Source organism: Typha latifolia, chromosome 9, assembly GCF_019914945.1.
Source record: "Typha latifolia isolate L0001 chromosome 9, TyphaL0001v2, whole genome shotgun sequence".
NCBI lineage: Eukaryota > Viridiplantae > Streptophyta > Magnoliopsida > Poales > Typhaceae > Typha > Typha latifolia.
Window position 1 is genome coordinate 2213744 of NC_133094.1, and position 25126 is coordinate 2238869.

Sequence of the window (25126 nt, forward strand, 5' to 3'; positions counted from 1 at the left end):
CTACAATATTGTACACCTTGAAAAGCATGAGTTAAAAGTTGATAATCAAGTGATATTACTCTATTCTCCTTAAGAACATCTTAATTACAAGAAACTACCAGAAGTAAAACCAGTCTTCTCACTGGAGCTGTCGTAATCCCGGGATCGAGTGAACAAATTAGCTTACTGATAACGTTTCATATATTTTTGGACTCACAAAAATAAATAGACAAATGAACGAGCTCTACAAGGACCTTAAATTTGTGAAGAAGAAATTTTAATTGGTTGTCAGTTGAATCCACCACCTTCTATGATAAGTGACGATTCATTTTTGGATGTGGTTTCATGTTCTATCCATTGTTGGTAATCAGGTCTGGAGCAACTTGAGATCATCTCCTCTCCTCTCTGGATAACAATTACTTGAGCTGCTCTTTTTGGCACCTCGGACACACGCATCTAAAGCCATAATCGGCAAGTAGTGATTGTCTCTCTTCATATCGAAGATCCTCATCAATATAAGAAAGAGTAATCTGAAAAGTAAAATCTGGAAAAAATTAGGGCCTTCGTTCTTGATAAAGCAATCACAAGCAGCTGGAGGGGTTAGAGTAGGACAACAGCAACATCTTTTGTACATTAGAAAAAAAAGCACTTGACAAATGAAATGAAAATACCTCTTCTCCTATGCTAATGGGTTGGAGAGCAATTATAATTGCATTCCCATCTTTATCCTGAAATGAAAATCATGTGTCCAACCAAATATAAGTATTTTTCAGAAATTCCCAGCATAGAGAAAGATTACAAATACTACGTTCACACCAACCATTTCATCAGAGGATCTAAAGGTTAGTAGAAGAAAATGCATATACAAAGTATATATGTAGATATAGAAGCTCCACTGTCTAGAAAGGTAAGCGTCATATGTTGAATACTTGAATGAAAGGTTGCCATGCTATCAACTTTGTATATATGGCAAATAGTACCTCATCTCTCTTGAAAGCTTTAGCATTCGGACAGCATGAGTGGTTCATACAGCTTTGTAGCGGGAAGAATGCAGTGCCTGATACACAAGATATTGGAATATCATCCAAATAAAACTGTCAGGTACTACTACTATTCGGATGGAGAAATGAGAAAACTGAAAAGGAAATTGTTCACCTAAAAGTGAACCACATGAAAAGGAAGAACACTGGTTGAATAGATTGTGTGCATATTTATATGCACATTATAGTGTATATAGTATATACATGTATATAAGCAGGTTAATATTTATAAGTTAGTTGCCTAATGAATCTATGAAAATCCTATTCCAGACATCCAATAAACTAATCAGAAAAACCAGAATATATGAACTTTAGAAATACTCTTTAAAACCATAAAAGAAAAATCTCTTAACAAATAACAAGTCCATACCTATATACATATGCATATCTTTGTTTGTATACACAAGCTTCTGCTTCATATATGAAAATTTCTAAACATGTACACTTAGTAAGGTGGTTGTTGAGGCAGTGGTACTTGAATAAATCATTCATTTGTGCTTGCTCCTGTGCATAATTACTAATATTCATTAATAAAATTGACCTGTTAATTCTTATTTTTTCCATTAATTTCTACAATATACATTATCAATACAATCTGTTCAAATCCCTTCTAGAAAATTTGAATAACCATTGTTCCATAGAGAACCATCTTAGATGAATTCAGCTCAGCAACTGTATGGAAGAGATAGTTCAAAAAATGAATAAGCTAGAATTTGCAGTAGGTCATTAGAGGCTTAATAAAATGGTCCAACAGAAATATAGCTGACATAGAGATGAATGTGTCTGCTTACACATGCACAGATTAGTATTTATACATATGTAGGTGTAGACAGTTCTTCTGCATACCTTGACAAGGAATTGAATAGTCATCACCTAGAGCATCTAAAAAGATTTCTGTTACTTTTTCAGCTTCTTCCTGCAGTATGTAATGTTTCCTTTCTCAGGATGATTGAAGCATAACATATACAAGAAAAGAAGTAAAAATTGACCTTTTCTGTAGGTGGAAGATCATCAATATATATGAAGTAGTCCTCAACTGGTGATGCCACAACTAAATCGCTGCAAATGTGAGTTCATGGTTAATCTATAGTACAGGAAACTTATTGAATTGTACGAGGTAAGATATTGAAATCATGATCAGGTAAATTATTGAATATGAGAAAGAAAGAAAGATGCTGTTGGAAGGCCAACTTCTTGTTCCACAAATAAATAATAAATATATAGTTGAAAAAGATGATAAGCATTGAAACTTGAATGGAGATCACCACTAAAGGATTTTATTACTTACAGATTATTCAGCTCAAACATGCCAATTATATGTCCATAAACCTCAAGTGAAAATACTTTGCATAGTTAAGGAGACATAGGTAGGTCATCCAGAAGAAGATTTATTACCTTCGCATATGAATGCATGATATAATCAGTAAGGATCAAAAGTATTACTAATTACTGAAGGATACAGGGTGCACAGTCAACGTCGAAGATGGCATCCTTGAGAAGCTGCAGTGACTGAAAAGATTGACATATCCTTTCATTATTTCCAGATGAAGTTCCAACAGTACAAACAATAAGTTTTCCTAAAAAATAAGTGTTTTAAATGATATGGCAGCCATTTGTTAACAGCCAAGTATCCAAACTGCAGGAAATTACTCGAGTCTAGGCTACAGATGATCTGCTGCCCTCGAATTGTTAAATCATGATCAGCTCTCGTCAACTTATCAGAAATTCTCAAACTTCCAAGTAAAAAGAGGACAATATATTGCGTAAGATTCAAGAGACTACCAGTAAGAAGACAAAATAAAGTTAATAAACATACAGCCAGAATACTTACTGTGAATGCTAGATTCCTTATTTGCATTCTAAATGACGCTTCATCAGATACATCTACATCATCCGGCAAAGCAATGCAGTCCCACCACCTACAAGAGGTTAACTGACTTCAACACATTCTTATGCGTATGTGCAAACTCATGTGTTATAAAAGATCTTAAAAAATAACCAGGACAAAAGGAGAATAACTTTGTTAATAGACGCGCCATCATGTGCTAGGCTAAGAAACAGGATCAAGAATTTGACCTTGTATAATATGACCCCAAATGTAATTAAAAACTTGCATCTATTAGTAATCTCTGCAAGCTCTAGTCCATTTTAACCAAGCAGAGTAATGTCCCCAGCAGTTGGTTGCAGTTGGAAAACAAGTTTAAAGAGTTCATGCTAGTTTTATTTGAAAATGGTTCAATCAGGAAAACCTTTCCTTGAAATAATAGTACAAGATCTGCTTCATGTGAATTAAGTAGACTAGAGTTGCCCTTCTTCTGGACGATTGTTGTGATTGGAATATTTTTCTCATGTATCTCTTGATATTATTTCCATTTAAATCTGATATCTTACATTCAGCTTAGATCTAAGAACAACTCCTTATGTGGAAACTTTTCATCTCCTCTATTGTCTGGACTCTCTGATTCCTGGAAAATGTTTAAGGTGTTGCTATCTCATTGGCTTATTGCACATGATTAAAGAAACCACTGACAGATATCTTAGCAGTCAATCAGACAACTAAGTTTCATCGAAAGAACCAGTATTCTACAATGTAGTCTGACTCAATGAACACAGATATGCCATTGTCTATGTGTCTGTAGTCCCTTGCCAATAGCGCAAAGAACCAATTCATATAGGATTTATGTGGGCTTTGGTATTCTTTTTTCAATAAAAATCTCTCAAACACACAGTCATAGGCACTACATGCATGATTAACCTATCTTTCGTATTCTATTTATTAACTGTAGTCAATATTTATTTTCTACTTAATTCATATACGTTTAGCAATGCCTGCATGTGCTCTATGTGGTCCTTTAACTGCCTGCATCCTCCAACCATCTTTAAGAACATTGGAAAGACCCTCTGCGGAATAAGTTTGATACCTCAATGCTCAAAATTAGAACTCTGGTTGAAAGCCAATTGTATAGTTTGGAGCTGAATGATGATGATGATGTACAACTTACTGATAAAAAGATGCTAACCCTGGGATTCCTTTCCATGCTAAGTATAAAATCAAGAACATGTACCGAATTGAATAAATGGAAAGCTGAAATTTATAAGCTATAAATCAAATTGCGGTATATGCAATATAGAAATAACCTCTCTGACTTTCCATTTTAGTATAGAAGGAAGATGGACATGAAGAATGATCTTGCTTCAAAAGGGGGAAGATACATCAAACTTTACCTTTGCTTGAAACCCATCGAAATTGGCTTCCAGGCTTCCAAAAGCAAAAAAAAACTAGACTTATCTTCTCTGTCTAGACCAGGATGCTGTTTGTTCTCTTTAACTTGTAATCTCTTCAATTCCTTGTACTTGGAAATGGTAAAAGAGATAACCTGACAAATGAAATTATAGGAAGTGAAACAAGGAAAGGAGTATGCACTGTTCCATAAAGATAAAAATATCTTGTTGATAAAGCACATTAGTATAACATGCTTGCAAATATTTCATGAACAATAATGTGAAGATAGACTTGATGACAATCTGAACACCCAATGACATGGTATGAGTAATAAAGTGAAAAATATGTTTAGAGCATAACTGGACCACGTAGAGCTAACATTTTGAAAAACTTTTTGACTGTTGAACTGAGAACAGGCAAACCAATTTTGTCCACGGAATACTAACAGTAGATGGCAAATTAGACATACTAAACAGCAAGTCAAGCAATTGCAGCTTCCCGTAGATATTACAAGCTGCTTTAAACAGCATATAGATGAAATTATTTGTTGGCTACTGCAAAACTGGGCAACTTCATACAGGTAGTTCTGAAAATAAAAAATGACTGATAAACAAGTAATGCATGCCAGGGTATATGACAGTACACTAGCTAAAAATTAAGCAACTAAATTGCTAGAAATCTTGTACTTCTGCAGTGAGCATGAAAAAGAAGGCTTTATACAATAACTTAGACAAAAATAAACTCTGTCGTGGAGTCTGAATTTTTGACAGTCCAGATAGATGGCAAATAGTAGCTTTAACAATACCTTGGCAGCAACCAAGAAGATGTCATTTGTTCCTAAAGTGAGAAAAAAAATATTAGAGAGAATAAAATAGCGCCACTTAAATGTCCATAAAGCCATTAAAGATGTAAATAGCACTGAAGACATCAGTCCCAAAAATATTCATGAGAGGCAATAATTTTACACTTACCATTAGCATGTTCGATGAACTTAAGAAGTGCAGATCTTTGTGATGGTCTAGTTTTATTTCCAGTACATAGTAGCGAATGAAACAATTTCCAGTCAGAGTCTGCACAAAATTGGCTACAAAAGGGTTTGTTAAATCAATGAGTATATCCACTGGTAATACGTGAAATTTTACAGTGAGTGTAGAAAAGATAGGTACTTAGTATATATTATAATTAAGAAAGAGAATTAGAAAAGAAATCTTATCCTTTGCATTTGCATTTGCATTCACATGATTCCTCATACTGACAGAAATAGGTATGCCTCATTGGTGCTCTAATAAAGCCATGATCTTGTGTGAGAAAATACTATGAGGCAGTAATAAGATGCACATTTTCTTTTCCATGAGCATTATGATCTTTTCTTCTTAAGGATGTGATGACTGCAAGAATAAAATGCCCAAAATTCCTGTAAACTTACAAGGATAGAGAGATATAGATTGATTAGATTCTAGTTCCGTGTTCCTGAATACTTTATAGCTTCAGGGGAAATTAAAGCTAACGGTGTAGAAATGAGGATGAGATAGTGCAATTTCTTAGCTGCTGAAGATCTAAGTTTGCAATAGTGCTTAGGTGCAGTATGTTGTATTGAGTCTATTGACTGGCAAGAGAGGTTAAGTAAGCTATGATCCTAATGGACAGGACAAGTATAGGTTATAGATCCGATGACTGCATACCTTTATAGTTAAGTAAGCAGCCTATGCTTCCCACAAAAAAACAGAAGAAAAAAAGAAGAAGAAAGAAAGCTACAACAATAAATATAAAAACTTGGTGTAAAAAAATTGCACCGCACAAGCTTAGAACAAAGTGTGTCCAATGAGAGAACATAGGAGTATAATAGGGAAACTTCTACTAGAGTTTGTCAGTCTATTTGCATTTCTAACCTGCAATAGTGTTCTTCTTCACACCCACCAGGGCAAGCAATAAGAGGAGGCAAAGCAAATTGATTTGTACAAGGCAATGACAAAGCACCATTGATAAGTGATTCCAACACCTCTTTAGAAGGAAAATTGTCCTTCAGGTTTCTAGAAGCACTTGGTCCTATATTACCATTGTCATCCTTGACAGAATTTTCTTCCACATTCACCAACTCTGTGCAGCAAACTTCTTTTGAGGAGTGAGGTAATGTTTGGTATTGGCATTCTTTACTCGCAGATAAACCCAGACTCTGCAAATATAGTCTTCTCCCAATTTGAAGTTCTATAGAACCAATAAAGTGAAAACAGTAGCTACATACAAGACAATCAACCTGCCACATAGAGATGCATAAAGTGGGGGCAAGGAGTGAGTGTTTAGATACAAACATCAATTACAGCAGACAAAAACAGAGTACTATAAGATGACATAAAGACCTTGTTAGAACTATGCTGAGCACCAACTAGTATTTGGTCCTTTAAAATAACTTCATCTTCTTTAAATTCTCTGTTTGCATAGACACCTGCAATTACCCAATGACATATAAGTTTGGTTATAACATACAATTGTCATTGATGAATGCAACCAAGAAATCAACCTACAACAACAAAACTAAGACTTGGCCTCAAACCATTTGGAGTCAGGAAAACAAAGCCATCAAGAAGAAAAAAGAAAGGAAAAGAGAAAGAATTCCATACATAAAGAACACAGCATCGTCTGCATTGAATGTACAAATGGAAAGCATATATCCAGTATCACGATTAACTGGAGTAAGCATATAAAGTTGCTAATCACATAAGAATACATGCTTTCCTTTGATCAGTTTCATCAACTCCAAGATACGTGTTAACACTGTTACAACCTGGTTCTGAACAAGCCCAGAACAGATAGTTCCAATATACAAGACAATCTGTCATTAACCATTTTACTTGCCCAGCAAAATTTCTCTCTACAATTATAAAAAATAGAGCAATTTAATTCCATTCAAGTGCTTCAATAAATTTAGTGTACATGATGATCTCACTAGCTAGTAGGTGACTGACCTCACAGACAACTTAGTGGTCATATGATATTAATTTTCAAAACCGAGCAAGAGCACAAGTCAAAACAAAAGAACTATACCCTTCCCATGTTTGCTGCTGCGGCTTACTCGTAGACCATGGCATTGCACTGCTTCAATAAGTTCATCATAATATTCCTGGAACAGTGTGTCATATTCACATAATTCAAACACAAGAAAGTCAAATAAAAGACCAGATTAAGATTGTAAAAAATATTTTTAATTTAATAAGAATGCACATTAAGGAGAGCATTAATCCCATATGCCGAACACTTCCACTAATTTAGATCTCCAATTAGAACACCTAAAAATGGATTTCTTAATTTAATAGTTTTCTTTCCCCAGAATTAGATGCATCATAAAGATAGAAACAGAAATCGTGAAATCAACCGCAATCAATACCATCTGATTGTCAACCAACAGCTACATTTGATTCACTTAGATATATTAGAAGCATCCAGATTCTTTAACCCATTTCGGGTCTTCTTTTTCAAATTTCATACTTGCAAACATAAAACCCTTGATCTTTCTTCAGTTAGGATTCAAGAACGGAATTGCCCAAGAAAGTAAGCGGAGATGAACACAAGGAAGATACGAAGGAATTGGAGAAGAGGGGATATGCGATGAGATCGTTGCCTGCACGGATTGAGGAGAAGGAGGCGCGAGAAGAGCCATGATTTGATCGGAGAACTCCTTGTCAATAGGGCACGGGCTGCTACTATCCATTATTGGCGAGAGGAGGAGGTGAGGTTTGGGTTCTTTGTGAGGGTTTGGGTGGGTTTTAGCCGAAAGGGATGCGATGACGCCGTTAGCCTCCATATAACAGTTAAAGGTTTTTGCAAATAACCCCCTATACGATTACGGAATTGCGAAATGACACCTTAGCTTCAACCTAATTGAAATCAAAGGGAGGTGTCTTTTTGCGAATATATTTATTATTATTTTTTATGAAAGCTTTTTGCAAATATAGTTGAAAATAGAGAAATGGATTGTAAATAGTTAAAATAAAAGTTATATACCCAACTAAGAAGGATATGCACACAAAAAAAAAAATTAATAATAATAATAATAATAATAATAAATATATTCGTGGCATTTTCTCCCTCTATTCCTTCAAAATTTAATGTCAAGAATCCACAACCAAGCTTTGAATAAAAACCAGTTTAAAATCTTAATCTCCTTTAATATAATATTACATATCAACCATTTTCTCTATTCCAAATTGGAATAGATCTGACAAGCACCCTCAACTGTACACCACACCATGTTACAACTTGCTCCAATAGTTAATACCATCACATTATGTATAACTTTGTCAACGCCATTATCACGAAAAATACCCAATAAACTTGGCTTTTATAATTGATTATATTATTATAAAAAAAATGAACCAACTGAAATAGATCTCTATATAAAGGCCCAATTGCTTGGGATCAATTTGTAGCCAAATCAATCCCATTCCTACTATTCTATCTCCTTCACAACTCCTCTGCATCCCCCTTCCTTCCTTCCCTTGCCTTCCATGGGAGAGATGACACCATTGAGAGCTTTGTTTGCTGCCATTTTAATGGCAGCCATCTTTGAGCTAGCAGTTGGCGCAAACTACACGGTGGGAGCACCAAATGGTTCGTGGAATCTGCAAACTGACCTTAAGACATGGGCTTCTTCTATCAAGTTCCAACCAGGAGATTTTCTTAGTAAATTTCTCAACCTTTTCTTTTTCTTCTCTTGCTTCTTAAGAAGATGAAAGAAAACAATAAACAGAAGAGGTGGGTTCTCATACATGATCTATTTAGGAATTAATGTTGGCGGTGCTAGTAACTGTGTACATATGTATATGTGATTTCATGAAGTCATTGCAAGATTCCACGAACTAAATGAATTCATCTTTGTTTCTCTGGCCGGCCTGCAGTATTCTCATATGCGTCATCGGCTCATGACGTCGTAGAGGTGACGGCTAGTAACTACGCTGCATGCAGGAACACCAACCCTATATTCTCAGACATGAGTGGCAGAACTATCATTGCACTCACTACGACGAACAGCAGATACTTCATATGTGGCGTTGGAAACCACTGCGTTAATGGCATGAAGGTCCAAATCGACGTCGTCGCCGCAACCCCGGATTCACCTGCGTCGCCGCCGCCTGCTGCATCTTCTCCTCCCCCTTCCTCGTCCTCGCCGCCAGACACATTGCCTAGTCCTCCTTCCTCCCCCTCGCCGCCTGCCTCATCTCCTCCTCCGTCGGGATGGGCGGAGGTGAATAAGCTTGGCATGGCTGCCAAGGTTGCAGTTGGAATATTGCTCATGCTTGTTGCATTTTGAGAAAGATGAGGATTGATATGCTACATTTCTTGGAGGAGCTACAAATTTTTTGGGCCAGATCTGCGAATCTTTGTTATGCTACCCATTTCTTTGTATTGGTTCGACTAGTCTATTTTGGTTGTTTCCTACATTGTATTCCTTTGATCTCTTTCGGCAATCCAATTGCTTTTACTGGTATGTTATATGTGATATGTGCAACCTGATATACAATTTACATAATTTTTTTAGAGAGGTGAGAATTCGATATGTCCTGATTAATTAAACTAATGATGCTTGGAGTTGAACACAAAAATACTCTTACAAAATGAGTCATTTTAACTAGCTAATTAAGCCTAAGCGCTATCAGATTGGTAACCTGATATACAAATTAATATTCACAAAATTCTTTCCAACAATCCTTTGAAAAATTGCCATGTTGATATATATATATATATATAATACTTAAAGGTCATTGATGCAATGCATATGGAATTGCCAAGTAGGTTACATCCATGAATTCTAGTTGGTTCACTTCTAGATCTCATCCATATCTTAGATGATATAGATATTACCTAAGTCAACACCAACCATGCAAATTGATATTTTAATAAATAAATAAAATTAAAAATTCAAATGAGAGTACTCCATCTTCTTCCACGTCTCTTTGAATAAATTCTTTGACAAACTCTATTGAATGCCCTTCAAGGTTGATAATAAATAATCCATGATGAAGTTGACCAAATTGATACATGAACACTAGAATAATGAAACCCAACGTGATTCCCATTAATGCCAAACCTTTGATAAATAAATTTCATAACTCAGCATAAGCATCGGTGAGTTCAGTTCCACGCAATTGCATCTTTTAAAATTTAAGTCAAAAGTCTAGCAATCTTGCAGTCATGCCAACAATAATGGTAAGAGATTTAGTTGACAAACTTAATAAAATGCCAGTTGATATTTTACAGCAAGCTTTTAGCCTCCAAAAATGTCAAGAAACAACAAGCGTTCACGTTTGCATTATCAGAAAGGCATATCCTGAAAGTTTGCGAGAACTTCAAAATATTCCACAAACAGAGATGAATTATCCCCATGCTATAGAGTCTGAAGTAATTATTATCTCTTACAGTTAAGAGAAATGACAGACCCCAGTTTGAAGCATGGAGTAATGAATAATCAACAGCTGAGAGAAAGTAGGGCAAATGCTGCCTTGAAAGAATAAGAAATCTAAGCATACGCCACAATTGGATAGGCTTTGTCTTGACTAACAATTTTCTTATGCAACAGGTGGACATTTCTCCTCGTCTTGAGATGTATCAATATCAGCAGGAGGCATTAACTGCCACATCGGGAAACTAGGGTAACCGATGATGGGCATTGCTAACTTCTTTCCTGCGGCTTGACCTTGTGCAGAGAAGGCAGTTGGTATGAAAGGAGGTTGAGGTATGTAGGTATGTTGTGCTCTCAAAAGATTCATTTGCTGTTCTAGAGCATCCTTCTCTGCCTTCAACATTTGTTTCTCATTGCGAAGGTCGGTCTTCTCTGCCTGCAATAGAATAGATGTTCAACAAAGGGTGATCTAAACATGTCTAACAGATTCTCCAAAAAGAATATTAAGTTCCTGTCTATATAAAGGTTAACAATCCAACCATTAATCCACGCCAAAATATTTTTCTGATGACAAAACATTGCTAAGAAGTTTAAACAACTTAGACAGACTTCAACATTGAAATACTTCTACATTAGTTTCTAGATTTTAACTTTTTGCTAATTTTGAGAAAGGGACAAATCTTTCGCTAGAATCTGCAGTTTTTACAGGCAAATGAGCCGTTGAAATTAGCCAAGATCCAAAACATCTTGGCAAAGTGAAAAATAAGTAGGCATGTAGTATGTCTGACCTTCAATTCTTTTATTGTTTCTTCGAGATTCTCATTTAAATCTTTTAGCTTTTGTGCTTCTTTACGCAGCTGTGTAACCATACGAGCAGCATCACTCAAAATACTTATTTTGTCGAATTTTCTAGCCTTTCCATAATCCAGAATAGAGCCCAACTCCAGAAACCTTAAAGTCAATCAAAGACAAAAGCCTTGAAAAAGACATAGTGATGGAGAAAAGAAACATCTTATGAAGGATCAGGACGATTACACATGAATCAACAAAAGTAACAAATTTAAGATGTAAAGTCACCTCTCATTCAACTTATCCCGTCTTATCTTCTCCCTACAAGCTTTGGACATAGGTCCACCGCAGGATTCGGTCCTTACACTGCAATTAAGAATTGCTTTCTATTTAGAGAAATAATTAAAGGAATAGAAAGTAAAATATGCATAATAGAAATAATGATTAAGCTCAAATTCAACACGTCAAACCTTTTGCAACAGCCTGATTCTTTAGGGCCATTGGTATTTACAAGAGTGCTCTCAGTTTCCACACTGGCAGGAGAAAGTCAACTGTTAGAAACCAATAAAAATAAGATTAAATAAAAACAATAACCAAGCATATAAGTACATCAAAGGTCACTTTTTTAACAGGGAGAGATTAAAAATACAAACTTCAGTAAGATCTTAAGGCCATAAACATTAAAGTAGAATATAAGGTAGAATATTTATATGGCAATACCAGTAGAATACAGCAAGATGGTCATTGTAATGCAGCAGTATCAAAAATAATTAGTGGAATCTTTGATGCAAAGGTGATAAGAATCTAGCCAGATGACCTTACATTACAAGAAAAGAATCAAATTTTCCAATCAACTAGATTGATCAGTTCAATCCAAAGCGAAGCCCTAAGAATCCGATCACAATTACCAGGCCGCAGCGAAATCGCCCTCGGTGGTAAGGAACTCGTCGATCAGAGCGCAGTCTAAGAACCAACCGGAGTTCTCCGGTGAACCCATCTCCCGTTTCTCGCTGGAGCCCTAGATTCTCCGGCGGCGAACTTTCTCTATTTCCTAGTTTTGGAGGGATTCCCGAATTTGGGAGGGAATTGAATTTGCGGCTCGGCTTGCGGGAGAAAGATAGATTGGTGATCGGCTGACGTGTCGGATGGTTTGGGCCGAGTCCTATCTGATTAGATTTCTGGTCCCGTAAATTACATTTCACATCCTTATTTTAATATAAGGATGATACAATTTCGCTCATTTCTATACAGACCCTAACCATTTTATTTAAGAGGATTAATAACACTTATACCCGGTGAACTATACCCCCAATTTTTACAGAGACCCTTAAGTTATTTTTTATTACAAAATTGAAACGATTAACAACAGTGACAAAAAAAATAACTAATGACTATTCTACTCCTAATAAAATATACAAGCATCTTCCTTCTTCCATCGATATAATATTGGTAGAGTAGTCGATCGCATCGTCGCATTAGCAGTCGACAGTGAAGACGGAAAAGCGCCATTCCACCACCTCCTGCAGCAGCAGCAGCAGCAGCAGCACCACCGGCAATTGTAGCTGCTCTAGAACTACTAGAGATTAGAAGGCCCCCATCCTCTTCTTCAAGGTCTGCGAGCTCATCATTGTAGCTGCATGCCGAGGAGAACAAGCGTCGTCATCTCGTTGGATTCTGGCGAATCCAACATCTTTTGACTTCTATCTCCTTGTTCAGCTACAACTTGATTCCGGGAATAAATCCAAGCTCAATTTATTACGACATGTTGGATTACTTACCTGAGTATGATATTGAGATGGACTCGGAGACGGTGAACTTCAGCCACAGCTTGATGGAAGCTACAACGATCGCCGCCAGTAGATCTTCTCCCTCGTCTCCTCCTCACCCACACATGCACTGCCTCCACCCGGCTTAGGCTGCGATCCGGTTGAACCCAACTTAGCTGCAACATAAGCTAAATCGCTCAATTTAGCTAACACTAGACTTAACATAAAGGTAGGTCAGGTGACATTAAAATTATAAATTAAAAATAATTTAGGGGTCTCCGTCAAAATCGGGCATAGTTAGAATATATTAATATAATTAATCTTATTTAAGAAATACCCATTTCCTTCCGTATTAATTATTCTTTTATAAAATAACATATGAGAGATTTCTATATTTTAAAGGGTCATTATCTATATAAAAAAAAAATAGGGATGCATATGAAAATGAGCAATAATCTAAAAAATCTTAGATTAATTATCCATTAATATATTATCAAAACATTATTGTCATATTATCTAAAAAATCTCGGTAAATATTTACTTTCAAATCCCAGGACTGCAGGAATCTCCTGCATCTGTGGCTGCAAAGGATCTTCTTCCAAAGAGTCCAAAAGAGAATCTCTTCCCTCGTATCCAAATACCACTCTTAAAATGTTATTATCTTTTAGTAATCAATGCCACTCTTTCACTTAAGAAAAGAGAAAGAAAAAAAAAAGGAAAAGGAGAAAAAAGATAAAAGAAAATATATCACAAGTGCTTGCATTGGATGTGCTTTCCAACTCAACATTGAATCCATTTTTAGCTCAACTTTCCATCTCTTATCCCGTGAATATTTTTAGTACCAACATCCATTGAGTGCTTTGTTTGAGCTTTATTTCCTAGATCGTATATTAAACTTAATATTAATATAGCTATGTGACACTATTGTCTTAAGTTAAACACTAATAAATTTAGTATTTTTTAGATAGAAATATCGAAAAGTTTATTTTATAAAACGTTAGAGTTAAAGCGTTTGATTAGAGAAAAACTAAAAAAAAAAATTAAGTAAAATTTGAAAGAGTTTGATTATGGAAAACTACCATATAATATCAATTTTAAAAATATTTATATCTCCACAGCGATATACTTTTATAACTAAAATAGATAATCTAGCATAAAATTACGATATTATAAATCTTTTTTATTATTTCTTATCTATATCTTTCTCGTTTGGTATTTTTAACAATAAAAACTGTGTTGTTTTTTTTCCTATTAAATCGATGAATTATTCGGCATTTTTTCCAATAGAAATGCTAATATGATCAGCATTGTATTTAAAAAAAATATTGATCTGATTAGTATTTTATTTTTGTATTAAATTTCAGATGGAAGCCATTTCAGTTAATAAAATTAAGAATAGCGACCACTAAGAGAAAAATAGTTAAATAAGAACTATACTCATCAATTCCTACAACACCATTCCCAAAATTGACACAAAAGAGAGAGTGAAATAAAATTCATCAATCCCTACAAGCTACAATACAACACCATGAAGGAAAATAAATAAAATAAAAATTCCCTAAGAACCCAAAAGTTCCACCAAAGAACCCAAAAATTTAGAAGGAAAAAAAAGTACACAAACTGCTCTGTTGCAACCTAACCATGGACAGGGCCAAGAGCAAAGGAGAACGGGCTAGGCGGGGCAAAGCCCACAAGCGGCGGCGGCGCCGCCGAATTGGCACTGGCGGTGGTTGGATTTGCTGTCGGATTTGTAGTCGGATTAATGATTGGATTTAGAGGAGGAGTAGTAGATGTTGGATTGGGAGCAGTGGATGCATCCGCTGGGAGTGGATCGGCATAGATGGGCCTGCAATTTGGAGACTGGCATAATGGCTGGGCCTTGCGGCCCCAACTCCGGTTTGCAAGACCGACTCCCAAAATGAGGCCCAAAATTGCAAGTATTCCTATCACGACGACGAAGATCTTGGTAGCTTTTCCCACGTAACACATTCCTCTTCCTCCGTTCTTTGCTGTTCTTCTTTCGTCTTCTCCAGAGAGAGAGAGAGAGAGAGAGGTTTGGATGATGAGAGAAAGAAGGGAAGTTTGGAAAAAGAGTAAAGGGAAAGGAGTGGTTGAATTGGAATCAATGGGTATTGGTATTAGTGATAAGTTTCACGTGAAGGCCTAAGAGAGAGAGTAAAAGGAGGAGGAGAAGAGACAAGAAAGAGCACAACTAATTGAGTTAGGAAAGAAAGAATGGCCTACTGGGCCACATGTTTGGCCCCCAGAGTTTAGTGGGTGGGGGGAAGGTTAGTACAAAGATTTGGAGTGCAATCTAAAGCTAGTGAGACTTACTTTGTGAGGTTATTATTTGGTATTGTGTAATTGTGAGTTTAAAAGTTATCTATTAAATGTTAGAGGAATTTATTACTTGGATAATTTCATTTAAATTTTTTGAACTATCATTATTTTTCTGGAAAATAAAAACTAAAATACCCCCAAGATAATGTCTGCTTAAGTGGGACCATGAGGAATATGGCTTGTTAAGTCAGCAGATTGTAATGATAATAAAAACTAAAAAGTAAAGTGTTTTATATAAATTTCAGTCTAGCATCATCTGGCGTGTAGGAAAGAATCATCTTCTACCTAGGAAGACCAGAATATTCCAGCATTAAATGTAATCACAACAAAATTTATGATAAATATACACATTCGAAAGACCTTAGCCACCCACATACATGCCAAAAAAGAGAGAGAGAGAGAGAGAGAGAGAGAGAGAGAAAAGAAAATAAAAGAAGCAATATCTATCTACACTTCTTTTAGTCAGAAAAAAGAAAACAACATACTAACTTCAACACCATGGCATCTACTTTCTTACAAAGTACAATAGATATCTACTAAACAATGCTTTCAGAACGCAGGGTTTGGACATAAGCATCAACCCTCCTCTTAGTCTCCTCTGGATTGGCTCCAACCATCCTATCAATCACTTCTCCATCTCTCATCAGCACAAAGGTAGGCATTGCCTTCACCTCCATTTTAGAAGCAACCTCCTGTATTACCCATATGATGCCAAATTGAATTAAATTTATCTAAGTTAACAAGAAAGTATTCCAGAAAATTTTAGATGGTAGCAATTTACCTTGACCTCATCAACATCCACTAAGAGGAACAACACATCCTGGTAAGTTTGTGCCAGTTCCTCAAAGTAGCAGTTCATGGAAAGTGATGGAACACACCATGAAGCACTGAAGTGGACAAAAACCTACAAAATTTTTAGATTAGAAACCTATAAAAGATCAAGAATTATGTAGTAAGTATGAAGAACAGAGTAAGATAGAGGAACTCACAGGGCACCCTTGATTGCTAGCTTGAGAGATGAAGAGGTCCCATGAATCCAGTGAGTCAACCTTCACAACCCTGGACTTGTTTAGCTGCTGCTGGCCTTCCATGATCACAATAACCACTTGGGTCCTCCCTTCTTCTCCAATATGGTGGATATTTGATGATGCAAATGGAGTTATTTAACGGCTTGTGGTATTAGAGAGAGAGAGAGAGAGAGAGAGAGAGAGAGAGAGAGAGAGAGAGAGATGGTTTGTGACTTGTCGTGGATGAGAATGGGAAAATACTGAGATGGCCCACCAGGAGCAAAACCAAGGGGCTGCCGATGGCTTTTAAATATCTGGAAGCCTCCTCAGGCAGTGCCTTTCTTCATGTTTATCTTATCTGCAAAGGGATAAGATAATTGAAAGCCCCTGGTTTTATTTAGAGATTTAACAAACTACTTCATTGTTTATTACTTCTAATAATCTTGGAGATATCAGTAAGGATCTCTTTTTTTTTCTTTAGCTGATCAAAGATACTCAGAAAAAGAAATATATTAAAGGTCAGAAAAATATGAGTCTAGGAAATGATTACAATGGCAGAAAGTATCTGCTATTCATATTTCAAAACCAATAATATGTGAAGTCTAAGAACTATTTTACTCCTGTCACTTGAAATGATAGACAAGCAGCAACAGTAACATCTGAGACATTGCAATATTGTTTACCTAAGTCAGTCATGGTCCTAGAATTGCTTGACAAAATACTTGAGTTCATGTAGACTGGCTAGATTCTTCAAAAAGTATGCCTAGTAACAAAAAGAAAGAAGTCTTTTTGACAAACTTTAGCTTGATGTTATACTTTAAACATGAAAATAAAACATGATTTATCACAAGCAATACCCTAAAAGTTAGGCTAACAACTGATAACTTGTGGCTGGAAGTTTACTCTAATTTACTCTAGCTTGCTTATATGTCAAAATAGCTTAATTGTGATTACAACTTTACTGAGCTTTTGATCGATCTGGTATTCCTCCCAAAATTTATTATCCTTCTTCTATAACTTTTAAATTTTTTAGAAAACTACTATAATTTTTACCAAAGTAAATCAAGATTTTTTTTAGAGTAGATCATTCTCCAAAAATAAATATTTTATGAATTCGTTCTCTCAATCTATGACTTCTATTACAATAAGACTTCTTCTTTATAACAATAAAACATTTTTCACCTAGACTCTCTTCCGAGATATATTACTACATAAATTAATATCTCAAAAAGTGATGTAATCATATACATAACAATAATTATAGTACTTTCTTAAATAATGTAAGAATTATAGCAAAAGGATAAAAAAAAAATTTACCATGGATGGTAACTTGGTCAAAAACTCCCAACTTTTACTCTACTATTGTTACACAAAGCATGTAAAGAAAATTAAGAATGATTCCTTTGATGTGTCACAAAATTCTAGAACCAATAGTTGAGTGCCAAAATATCCTGAGAGAGAATTGTCAGTACCTGGTATCAATATGCATTCATTTGGCCAATTAATGAATGACGCACTGATGTTTGTACCTACAAAAGAGGCTGCTTAATTCAGTATCAATAATATATAATCGATCATTATCGTCAATTTTTGCAGCTACGAAAGCAATCTCATACCAAACTTTTTTTCTATCACAAGAAAACAGAGAGGATATGGCTCACTTTATACTATAAGCTAAAAGCCAAAGAAACAATTATATTATAGCTTAACTATGTTTAATAAGCAACCTATTTGACAATGCCTCTGACAACTGTAAAAAACTATAATTTGGTTTTGAATTGAAGCAATGTCTGTATTTCATCAAATAAGTTGATGAGGTTTCCTGCTTAGCAAGATGAATAGTGACAACTATTTAAAGAACACTGCAACATAATTCTAGCATTATGATTGTTTTCGAAATATCCAGTATAATAATACATATACGTTGCGGTAATAAACACAAAAGCACAACAACAATCCCAAGAGTTGCAACCAAAAAAGTGATCTGTTGAATGAATCAAAAGATATACACCTCTCTGCTGTTAAATAATACAAAATGTCTGAATTTTAGAAACTTGCATCACTGTACCTGTTGCCCTCTCTCTTGTCTCTCCGGAAAAAAAGAAGGGCACTCACTGCTCTGAACTTGAGAGCAAGAGCTGAAACTTGACAACCAGAGCATTGGCTTCTATTTATTGATGTAGAAAGAGTTCAGCAAAAGGAATGGTCACCAAATGCGTCCAAGTATATTAATGTATACTACTATAATAACAATTTACATGAAAACCTTCCTCCCCCTTCTAAAACTTGAACTCACAACACATCAACTCTCTTACTGTACAGGTTACATAGAGACAATGTTAGCAGTCTAGCGGTCATTAGAAGCACCCCTGAACAGCTGCAGCTTTAATATCATACGGTCGTGAGAAAATGGTAGTGATCACCATGCAACTCAACCATAACTCAATCGAGAATCCAAGGAACGCATCTGGGTTTGACGCCTCGGTATCCCAATCTCGCATGAGTTAACCCTTGCAGCAAACCGAAGTGAACAAAGTGACTCCCCAACTGAAGATGCCTCCGGTGAAATGTTGACAAACATTAGTGTTTTGGAGTCTCCACCAAGGCAAGGCTATGATAAAGAACAATTCAGTCTATATCACTCATCTCGAATTGCAAAAGTGAACATTGCTGACAACTCTATACGCCAAATACTGAGAAGAAAGAAAGATATCTTACCTGTAGTAGATATGTGAGCTTTGAATTCCTAAAAGGCACATGATCTTCTTTCTTTGCAATTGCAAAGATTACATCACTCAAAGCCGACAAACTTTTGTTAATTGCCTAAAAAAAGCCATAGTATGAATAAGAAATGAATCAAACTTGGACCGACCATATGAGCCTAGTATTTGCATCCATCATATCCCCTCACCTGAGTTTCCTTCAAGCGATCACCGGTAGAACCGCTTTTGGCAAGACGCTCACTTCCAGCTAGATCGATTAGATTTAATACGCCTTGAACCTGCTGCTCCGTGCTCTACATGTCGATAATAGAGATTAGCATAACCAAAGAGCACTGGAGATTTATGTTAAAAACCATTGAGAGAAACAACCAACCTCATTTATCCCAGATATCCGCAAAGTGAACACAAAGTGACTCCTTGATGACTGTTCATTCACTTGTGTCCTACCAACAGACCTAGTGGACCAAAATTCAGCACATAACTTTAGTTTAGGTACAAGTAATATTCCCTGTAGAGGGCTCAATGTTATATAAAAACAAATGCTGATGAAAGAAGCGAAGAAAATGCACCTATCCAATTACCAAAAGAAATAGAGAAAGATTAAAAAGGAAAAAACCAGGCCAGTTACAAGAATAATCTTTCAGGTACATGTATTTGTCTGGTACTTCCAAGTACTTAATACTAGTGGCCGTAATATAGGTAGCTCTTGGAAAAACTATTATTAGGTCGCAATAAGGTATGGTGTCAATGAATTCCAACAGAAGAGAAAGCATTTGCAAGAAATTCATCCATATAAGAAGTGTTCCACTTTCACATGTATATATAGATCTTCACTTAAGAAGGATTATGAGTATACATTAGAAAGTATACCTGCTCTGTGCAGCTTGATTTAGGAGAAAGGAAACGTCCTTGATACTGTAGACATCTACAATGGTAAGGTCAGAGACATTTGTGTTACCATTTGAATCATGCTTAATAGCATATTGCTTGCTAGCTGCACCACTTAATTCTAAGCTGCCTGGCCGACCAGGTAATAGTAAATCACGGATTGTCTCATTATAAATTTCTAACATAGATGCCTGCAGATAGTGACAGTGGGTAAAATAAGTAGAAAGACAAATCTAACAATCTAAAGTGTCCAAAGTCAAGAAAGAACAGTTAACCTGCATTTTATACTTCCATCCTTGAGATCTTAGAGATTGGCTTGCCTTAAAGATTTGTTCTAAAGATCGTGGTATTAGCCCTTTTTGCTCGGGATTTTCTGTCTTGCCCATCATTGTATAAGTTTTACCAGAACCAGTTTGACCATAGGCAAATATGCAAACCTACACAACAAGGTAATTAGGTCTTAAGTTGGGTGCTTCATTCTTGAGATAACCATATCAAATATTTTTATACAGTTCCTCAGAATGAATATATAATTGATTAAATCCATTGCATTTACATATCCCTATTTGTATCTCATGCTCAACCAACATGATGAGATATTCAAATAGCTGATCTGCTTATCATATTCTCAACAGCCTATAAAACAAATTGAAGTTTATATGAATAAATTCTTTCAAATTTTTTCCTAACAGTATATCCAAAACAGTGTCACTTGGAAATATCCAACTGCTACATGCTTTCCTGAATCTTCCCAATCAAATCGATAGGGAAGATGAGCTATGTCCACATATTTCACATGTGGAAAGAATTAACAATTGGGCAAACAAAGAAACTATATTAGTCAAAAATCACCTTATAGCCGTCAAGGGCACTCTGCACCAATTGCGAGATTTCAACAAAACAATCTTCCTGTAAAGCTTCATGGCTGAAAACTTTGTCAAAAGTAAAGGAATACTTCTGAGCTGCACAAAATGTCATAATATGGCCAGGTCAAAACTTATTGCGTCTATATCAGCCATAGACTCTAAACATGTAGGCAAGCAAAATGTTTTCCTACCATGGTTTGTCAAATCAATGCCTCGTCCAGCATATTCAACAGATGTTGGATAAGAAACGACAGCCCCTTCCACATCATTACAGTCATTATCAGGTAAAATAGGGCGAACTCTGCAGAACACTCGAATGTTTCCTTTAAGCTCCTGCAAATAGAAGATGCCTCAGCAATATGCTTGTTAATGTATTAGTTCCAAGCTGCAAACAAAATTTCTACCAGTATTGTATTATGAAGCTTTTTACGCAATTTTTCTGCCTCTGCAATTTGAAATTCTGCATCTGCAAGGCGATCTCGCAAGTCTTCTATTGTTCTCTTTTGTGCTTCATACCCTGTCACTGCCTCAACTGCTGTTATATCAGCAAACTGCAAAGAAGAATAAATGCGTTAACCTGCGAACAGCAAATCTTTCATGCCACTAAGATATCAAGTTAAAAAATAATAAGCATTCTGCTGTTGCTAACCTTCAGTTTTTCATTTGCGGCAGCAAGCTGCCTCTGCAATGTTTGTATTTTCTCTCGCTGTGAATGGCAAGTATCCTGTGTGTAGTTACATCTGTTAAAGCAAACATTAAGTGTAGATACTGTAGTAAAGAGCAAAACATATGCACAAGCAGACCTCGAGGGCATAAGATTTTGTCGCCATATCATCAAAATCCTTGGAGGACTTTCCTGTTTGCTCTTTATAGTTAGCATTTTCAGTACTCAAACTTTGCACCTGTGCTAATAAATGATCACGTTCATCTCTCACTTGCTGCAACTCACACCTAAGGCATCCCACTTCCTTCTTTAACTCTTCTTTCTGCCTAATAGCCTCCTGCTGAGAAGACTGAGACAAGCACAGAAAATAAAAAGGTGCATCACTCAAATAATATGTAATAAGAACAACGATCAAGTGCAAGAGTTATGCTATGCTGAAGTAAAGAAAAAGGTCCTAATGCACATGATTCCAATAATAGATATCTGTCAGATAAAATATATGCAGCCATACCCTAGAAAACAGATGACAGCATCCTTTGGCTAACCACATTTTTGTTAATTCTCAGGAAAAGAAAGAGATGCATAGGAAGAATAATCAAAAGAACTCACTCTAGAAGAATCCAGCTGGTTCTTAGCTGAGTTGGCATGATCCCTTAGACTGGCCAAAGTTTCCATCATAGCACTCTTCTCTTTTTGCAGCTTTGAGATTGACTCCCCATGTTTCACAGCTTCAGCCTGAAGATTACTATTGTACTGTTGCAAGCTAGTATTATACTCTTGCAGCCTTTTGTTGGTGTCTTGTACCATTTTCAACTGGCTCACGAATATAAAGGAAAAAGATTCAGTTAAGGTTCTTGAATCTTAACAAACTTTGAATATAGATATTCTTTGATGAAACCATACCTGATCGCTAAATCGTTTCGCATCCTGACTAGTCCTTTCAAGATCTTCAGCTAGAGCGTCCCGCGAATTCTCTGCTGCAACTCTTATTTCTTTTTCTTCCTCATGAGACTTGAAGGCAGCCTGGAATTTTCATAAATTAATAAGAGATCCCCACAAATGACATAAAACTTTCAAAATCCTGACCAGTTTGTCAGCTTCCTCCTTCTTGAAGCTCTCCTGCAATGATTCATACTGTCTGCTGATCTCCTGGAGCGTTGCTTCCATCTCTTCAATCTTATTGCTCATCTGGGTCTCTAAAAATTTAAGAAAAAATGTACTCAAATTCACATTATAACCACAAACATTCTCGAATACAAACTGATAAAACTTCTTTCTCAGTCAACTAATAAGAAAATTGGTAATAACCAATTTCAATTCCCAAACCATTTACTCGTACAAAATTTCTTTTTTGGCCAACCATACAGTAAGAATATCAATTACCGATCTCAGCATGCCTCTTCTCTTCAGACTCCATCATGCTTCTGAGCTTCTCCTGCTCATCCAAGTAACCATCTTCGAGCTCCGTGTACCATCGAATACAACTCCTGAGCTTCTTAATGTACTCAATCATCTGCTCACTCTTTCCCTATAAAAGTTGAAGAGAAGAGAAACTTAATAGAAAAGAACCACTAAATCCACACACAAAATACAATCCAATAGAAAAAAAAAAAAAAAAAGAGTACCTTGTAATCAGTTTTGTTCTTTCCCTTCATCTTCTCAGCCAGAAGCCTCTCCACATCCTCCCTTGAAGTAAATTCCAGCCCGCTGCTACTCCCGCCGTCCAAGCTCGCGGCATTCCTGGTATAATCGCCGGAGGTGGGTCCTCCAGGATTGGGCCCCCCATTGATCGCTGAGAGCACCGGACGAGCCCTCGGATTTGTTGCAGGGCCCACCATCTTCCCTGCCACAATTCTCCGCCGCTTGTCCACCGGCGTCTCCTCTAAATTCTCCTTCTTCTTCGGAATGACAAGGAAATCATCCATGAATCAAATAAAAATCTCGAAAATTTTAATAAAAGATCAAAATTTGAAGAAGAGGAGAGGGTTACAGTGGAAGGGCTGCTAGGGATGAGAGCGGGCTTGATCTGGGAGCGGTGGGACATGGATTTAAGGTGGGTAAACAAAGAATTAGAGTTAAATTTTAGGGTTTTGAGGTGGGAGAAATGGAGCTTTCGGTTGGAGTGGGACCGTGGAGTGAAACCGAAGGCAAAGAGGAATCGCGAGGCGTCGCTTTGACGCCCAGAAAGAAGAGAAGTGGAAGAATTACATGAAAAATTAGGTTGATACGATAAATTTAGGAAGAAATAGCTCGATTTAGGGTTAGGCTTTTCAGATTGCCTTCGAATTGGAGATCGAGAGAGACAGAGAGAGAAAGAGCGCAGGCGGAGAGGGAGAAGAAAGAGGAGGGATTCAAATTTTTTCGAAAGAGAGATAGCGGGGTGTCTAAAATACTAGATTACCCCTCACACGATGACGTAATCCCCTCATAAGAATAGTGGTGACATCGTAATTAACTAATCGTAAGGTGGCAAATGGTCACTGTGGCAATTGTCATAGTTGGTGGGAATCCGTTTCCCTACTTCCTGGGAAACGATTCACCGACAAGTAAATGCTTAGAATTATATATGAAAAAATTTCCACTCTCTTGCCCAATCAATTTAGGATTTAAGATTTAAGATTCAGGGTTTATAGTTTTTCGCACAACATAATCTTAATCTTATTTTGAGCACGAGCTATTCAATACATAAGATCAAGACACTTGCACATATTCGACAATTTAATAAATTGATACCAAAATAGCATATCCAAATTATAAGAAATTCTCCGGCTAATCTTTTTTTCTTAACAACCTCATTCATCAACCTATTACTTTTAAACAACTAAACTTATATCCTAATTCCCACGATTATGCCCGATAGCACATGGGAAGCGCAAAGGGTTTCTCGGGCCGAACTAAAATTAGCCCTCCAGTGTAAAGGTAAAAGGGAGATTGACCGCAAGACTCACCCGTCGAGCAGACTAAAAATATTTTACAATTATTAACGCACTCCTACCACGTAGGAAATCAATCATACACATTTGGTAGGAGGATCATCTTAGGCCCATCTCATATCTTAAGATTTCTTTCTTTTTATCTTTTTAATGTATTAAAATAGCTTAGAATTGAAGTTGCCATGTCCCACTCCCACCACACTTCCAAGGACCCTAAGCAATGCACTTGTGTGGATGGGGGAGTAGTAATCAAATATCAATCATGGATAGAGATCGTTATTCTACCAAATGGGATGGAAAATGACATCGCATCTTTGCCTTTTGGACAGTTCTTGTTCTTACTATACTAGAAAAAGGAGAGAGAGAAGGATAAATGTTATATATAGAGATCATAAGTTACATCTTGCCATTGTGGCATGTCGGGAAACTACAGTATCTAAGAGTGACATACGACCATGATCACATGCCTGTGGAGTGAAATAAATGATAGTGATTTCTTTACCTACTCACGAGT

At 36.4% G+C, this 25126-nt stretch overlaps 5 protein-coding genes across 5 annotated transcripts; 1 reads left to right on the top strand and 4 right to left on the bottom strand.

Moving 5' to 3' along the window:
* Positions 1-31: 31 nt before the first annotated feature.
* Positions 32-8007, bottom strand: LOC140794881 (histone-lysine N-methyltransferase ATXR2). Its single transcript, XM_073147151.1, has 15 exons — positions 7859-8007; positions 7285-7360; positions 6600-6685; positions 6132-6496; positions 5214-5326; positions 5048-5079; positions 4245-4396; positions 2851-2938; positions 2480-2528; positions 2308-2362; positions 2009-2078; positions 1866-1935; positions 960-1036; positions 651-707; positions 32-509 (listed from the first exon to the last, which is right to left on the bottom strand). The coding sequence occupies exons 1-15, from the start codon at positions 7946-7948 to the stop codon at positions 396-398; spliced, it is 1494 nt and encodes a 497-aa protein (XP_073003252.1). The 5' UTR covers positions 7949-8007; the 3' UTR covers positions 32-395.
* A 661-nt stretch (positions 8008-8668) lies between these two features.
* Positions 8669-9729, top strand: LOC140795507 (umecyanin-like). The gene is made up of 2 exons (XM_073148113.1): positions 8669-8919; positions 9135-9729. Exons 1-2 carry the CDS (start codon positions 8745-8747, stop codon positions 9545-9547), a joined length of 588 nt encoding a protein of 195 aa, XP_073004214.1. The 5' UTR covers positions 8669-8744; the 3' UTR covers positions 9548-9729.
* Positions 9730-10356: 627 nt separating this feature from the next.
* On the bottom strand, positions 10357-13345 carry LOC140795299 (transcription factor ILR3-like). The gene is made up of 6 exons (XM_073147797.1): positions 13204-13345; positions 12334-13058; positions 11896-11958; positions 11714-11791; positions 11425-11587; positions 10357-11072 (listed from the first exon to the last, which is right to left on the bottom strand). The coding sequence occupies exons 2-6, from the start codon at positions 12420-12422 to the stop codon at positions 10803-10805; spliced, it is 663 nt and encodes a 220-aa protein (XP_073003898.1). The 5' UTR covers positions 12423-13058; positions 13204-13345; the 3' UTR covers positions 10357-10802.
* A 2488-nt stretch (positions 13346-15833) lies between these two features.
* LOC140794944 (thioredoxin-like protein CXXS1) lies at positions 15834-16896 on the bottom strand. Its single transcript, XM_073147238.1, has 3 exons — positions 16521-16896; positions 16313-16435; positions 15834-16223 (listed from the first exon to the last, which is right to left on the bottom strand). The coding sequence occupies exons 1-3, from the start codon at positions 16620-16622 to the stop codon at positions 16068-16070; spliced, it is 381 nt and encodes a 126-aa protein (XP_073003339.1). The 5' UTR covers positions 16623-16896; the 3' UTR covers positions 15834-16067.
* Positions 16897-18683: 1787 nt separating this feature from the next.
* Positions 18684-24010, bottom strand: LOC140794943 (kinesin-like protein KIN-14H). Its single transcript, XM_073147236.1, has 17 exons — positions 23670-24010; positions 23305-23577; positions 23063-23207; positions 22766-22875; positions 22583-22702; positions 22289-22492; positions 21819-22028; positions 21665-21739; positions 21420-21566; positions 21207-21348; positions 21002-21111; positions 20425-20586; positions 20132-20340; positions 19635-19716; positions 19450-19554; positions 19257-19361; positions 18684-19149 (listed from the first exon to the last, which is right to left on the bottom strand). The coding sequence occupies exons 1-17, from the start codon at positions 23721-23723 to the stop codon at positions 18970-18972; spliced, it is 2433 nt and encodes an 810-aa protein (XP_073003337.1). The 5' UTR covers positions 23724-24010; the 3' UTR covers positions 18684-18969.
* Positions 24011-25126: the final 1116 nt, after the last annotated feature.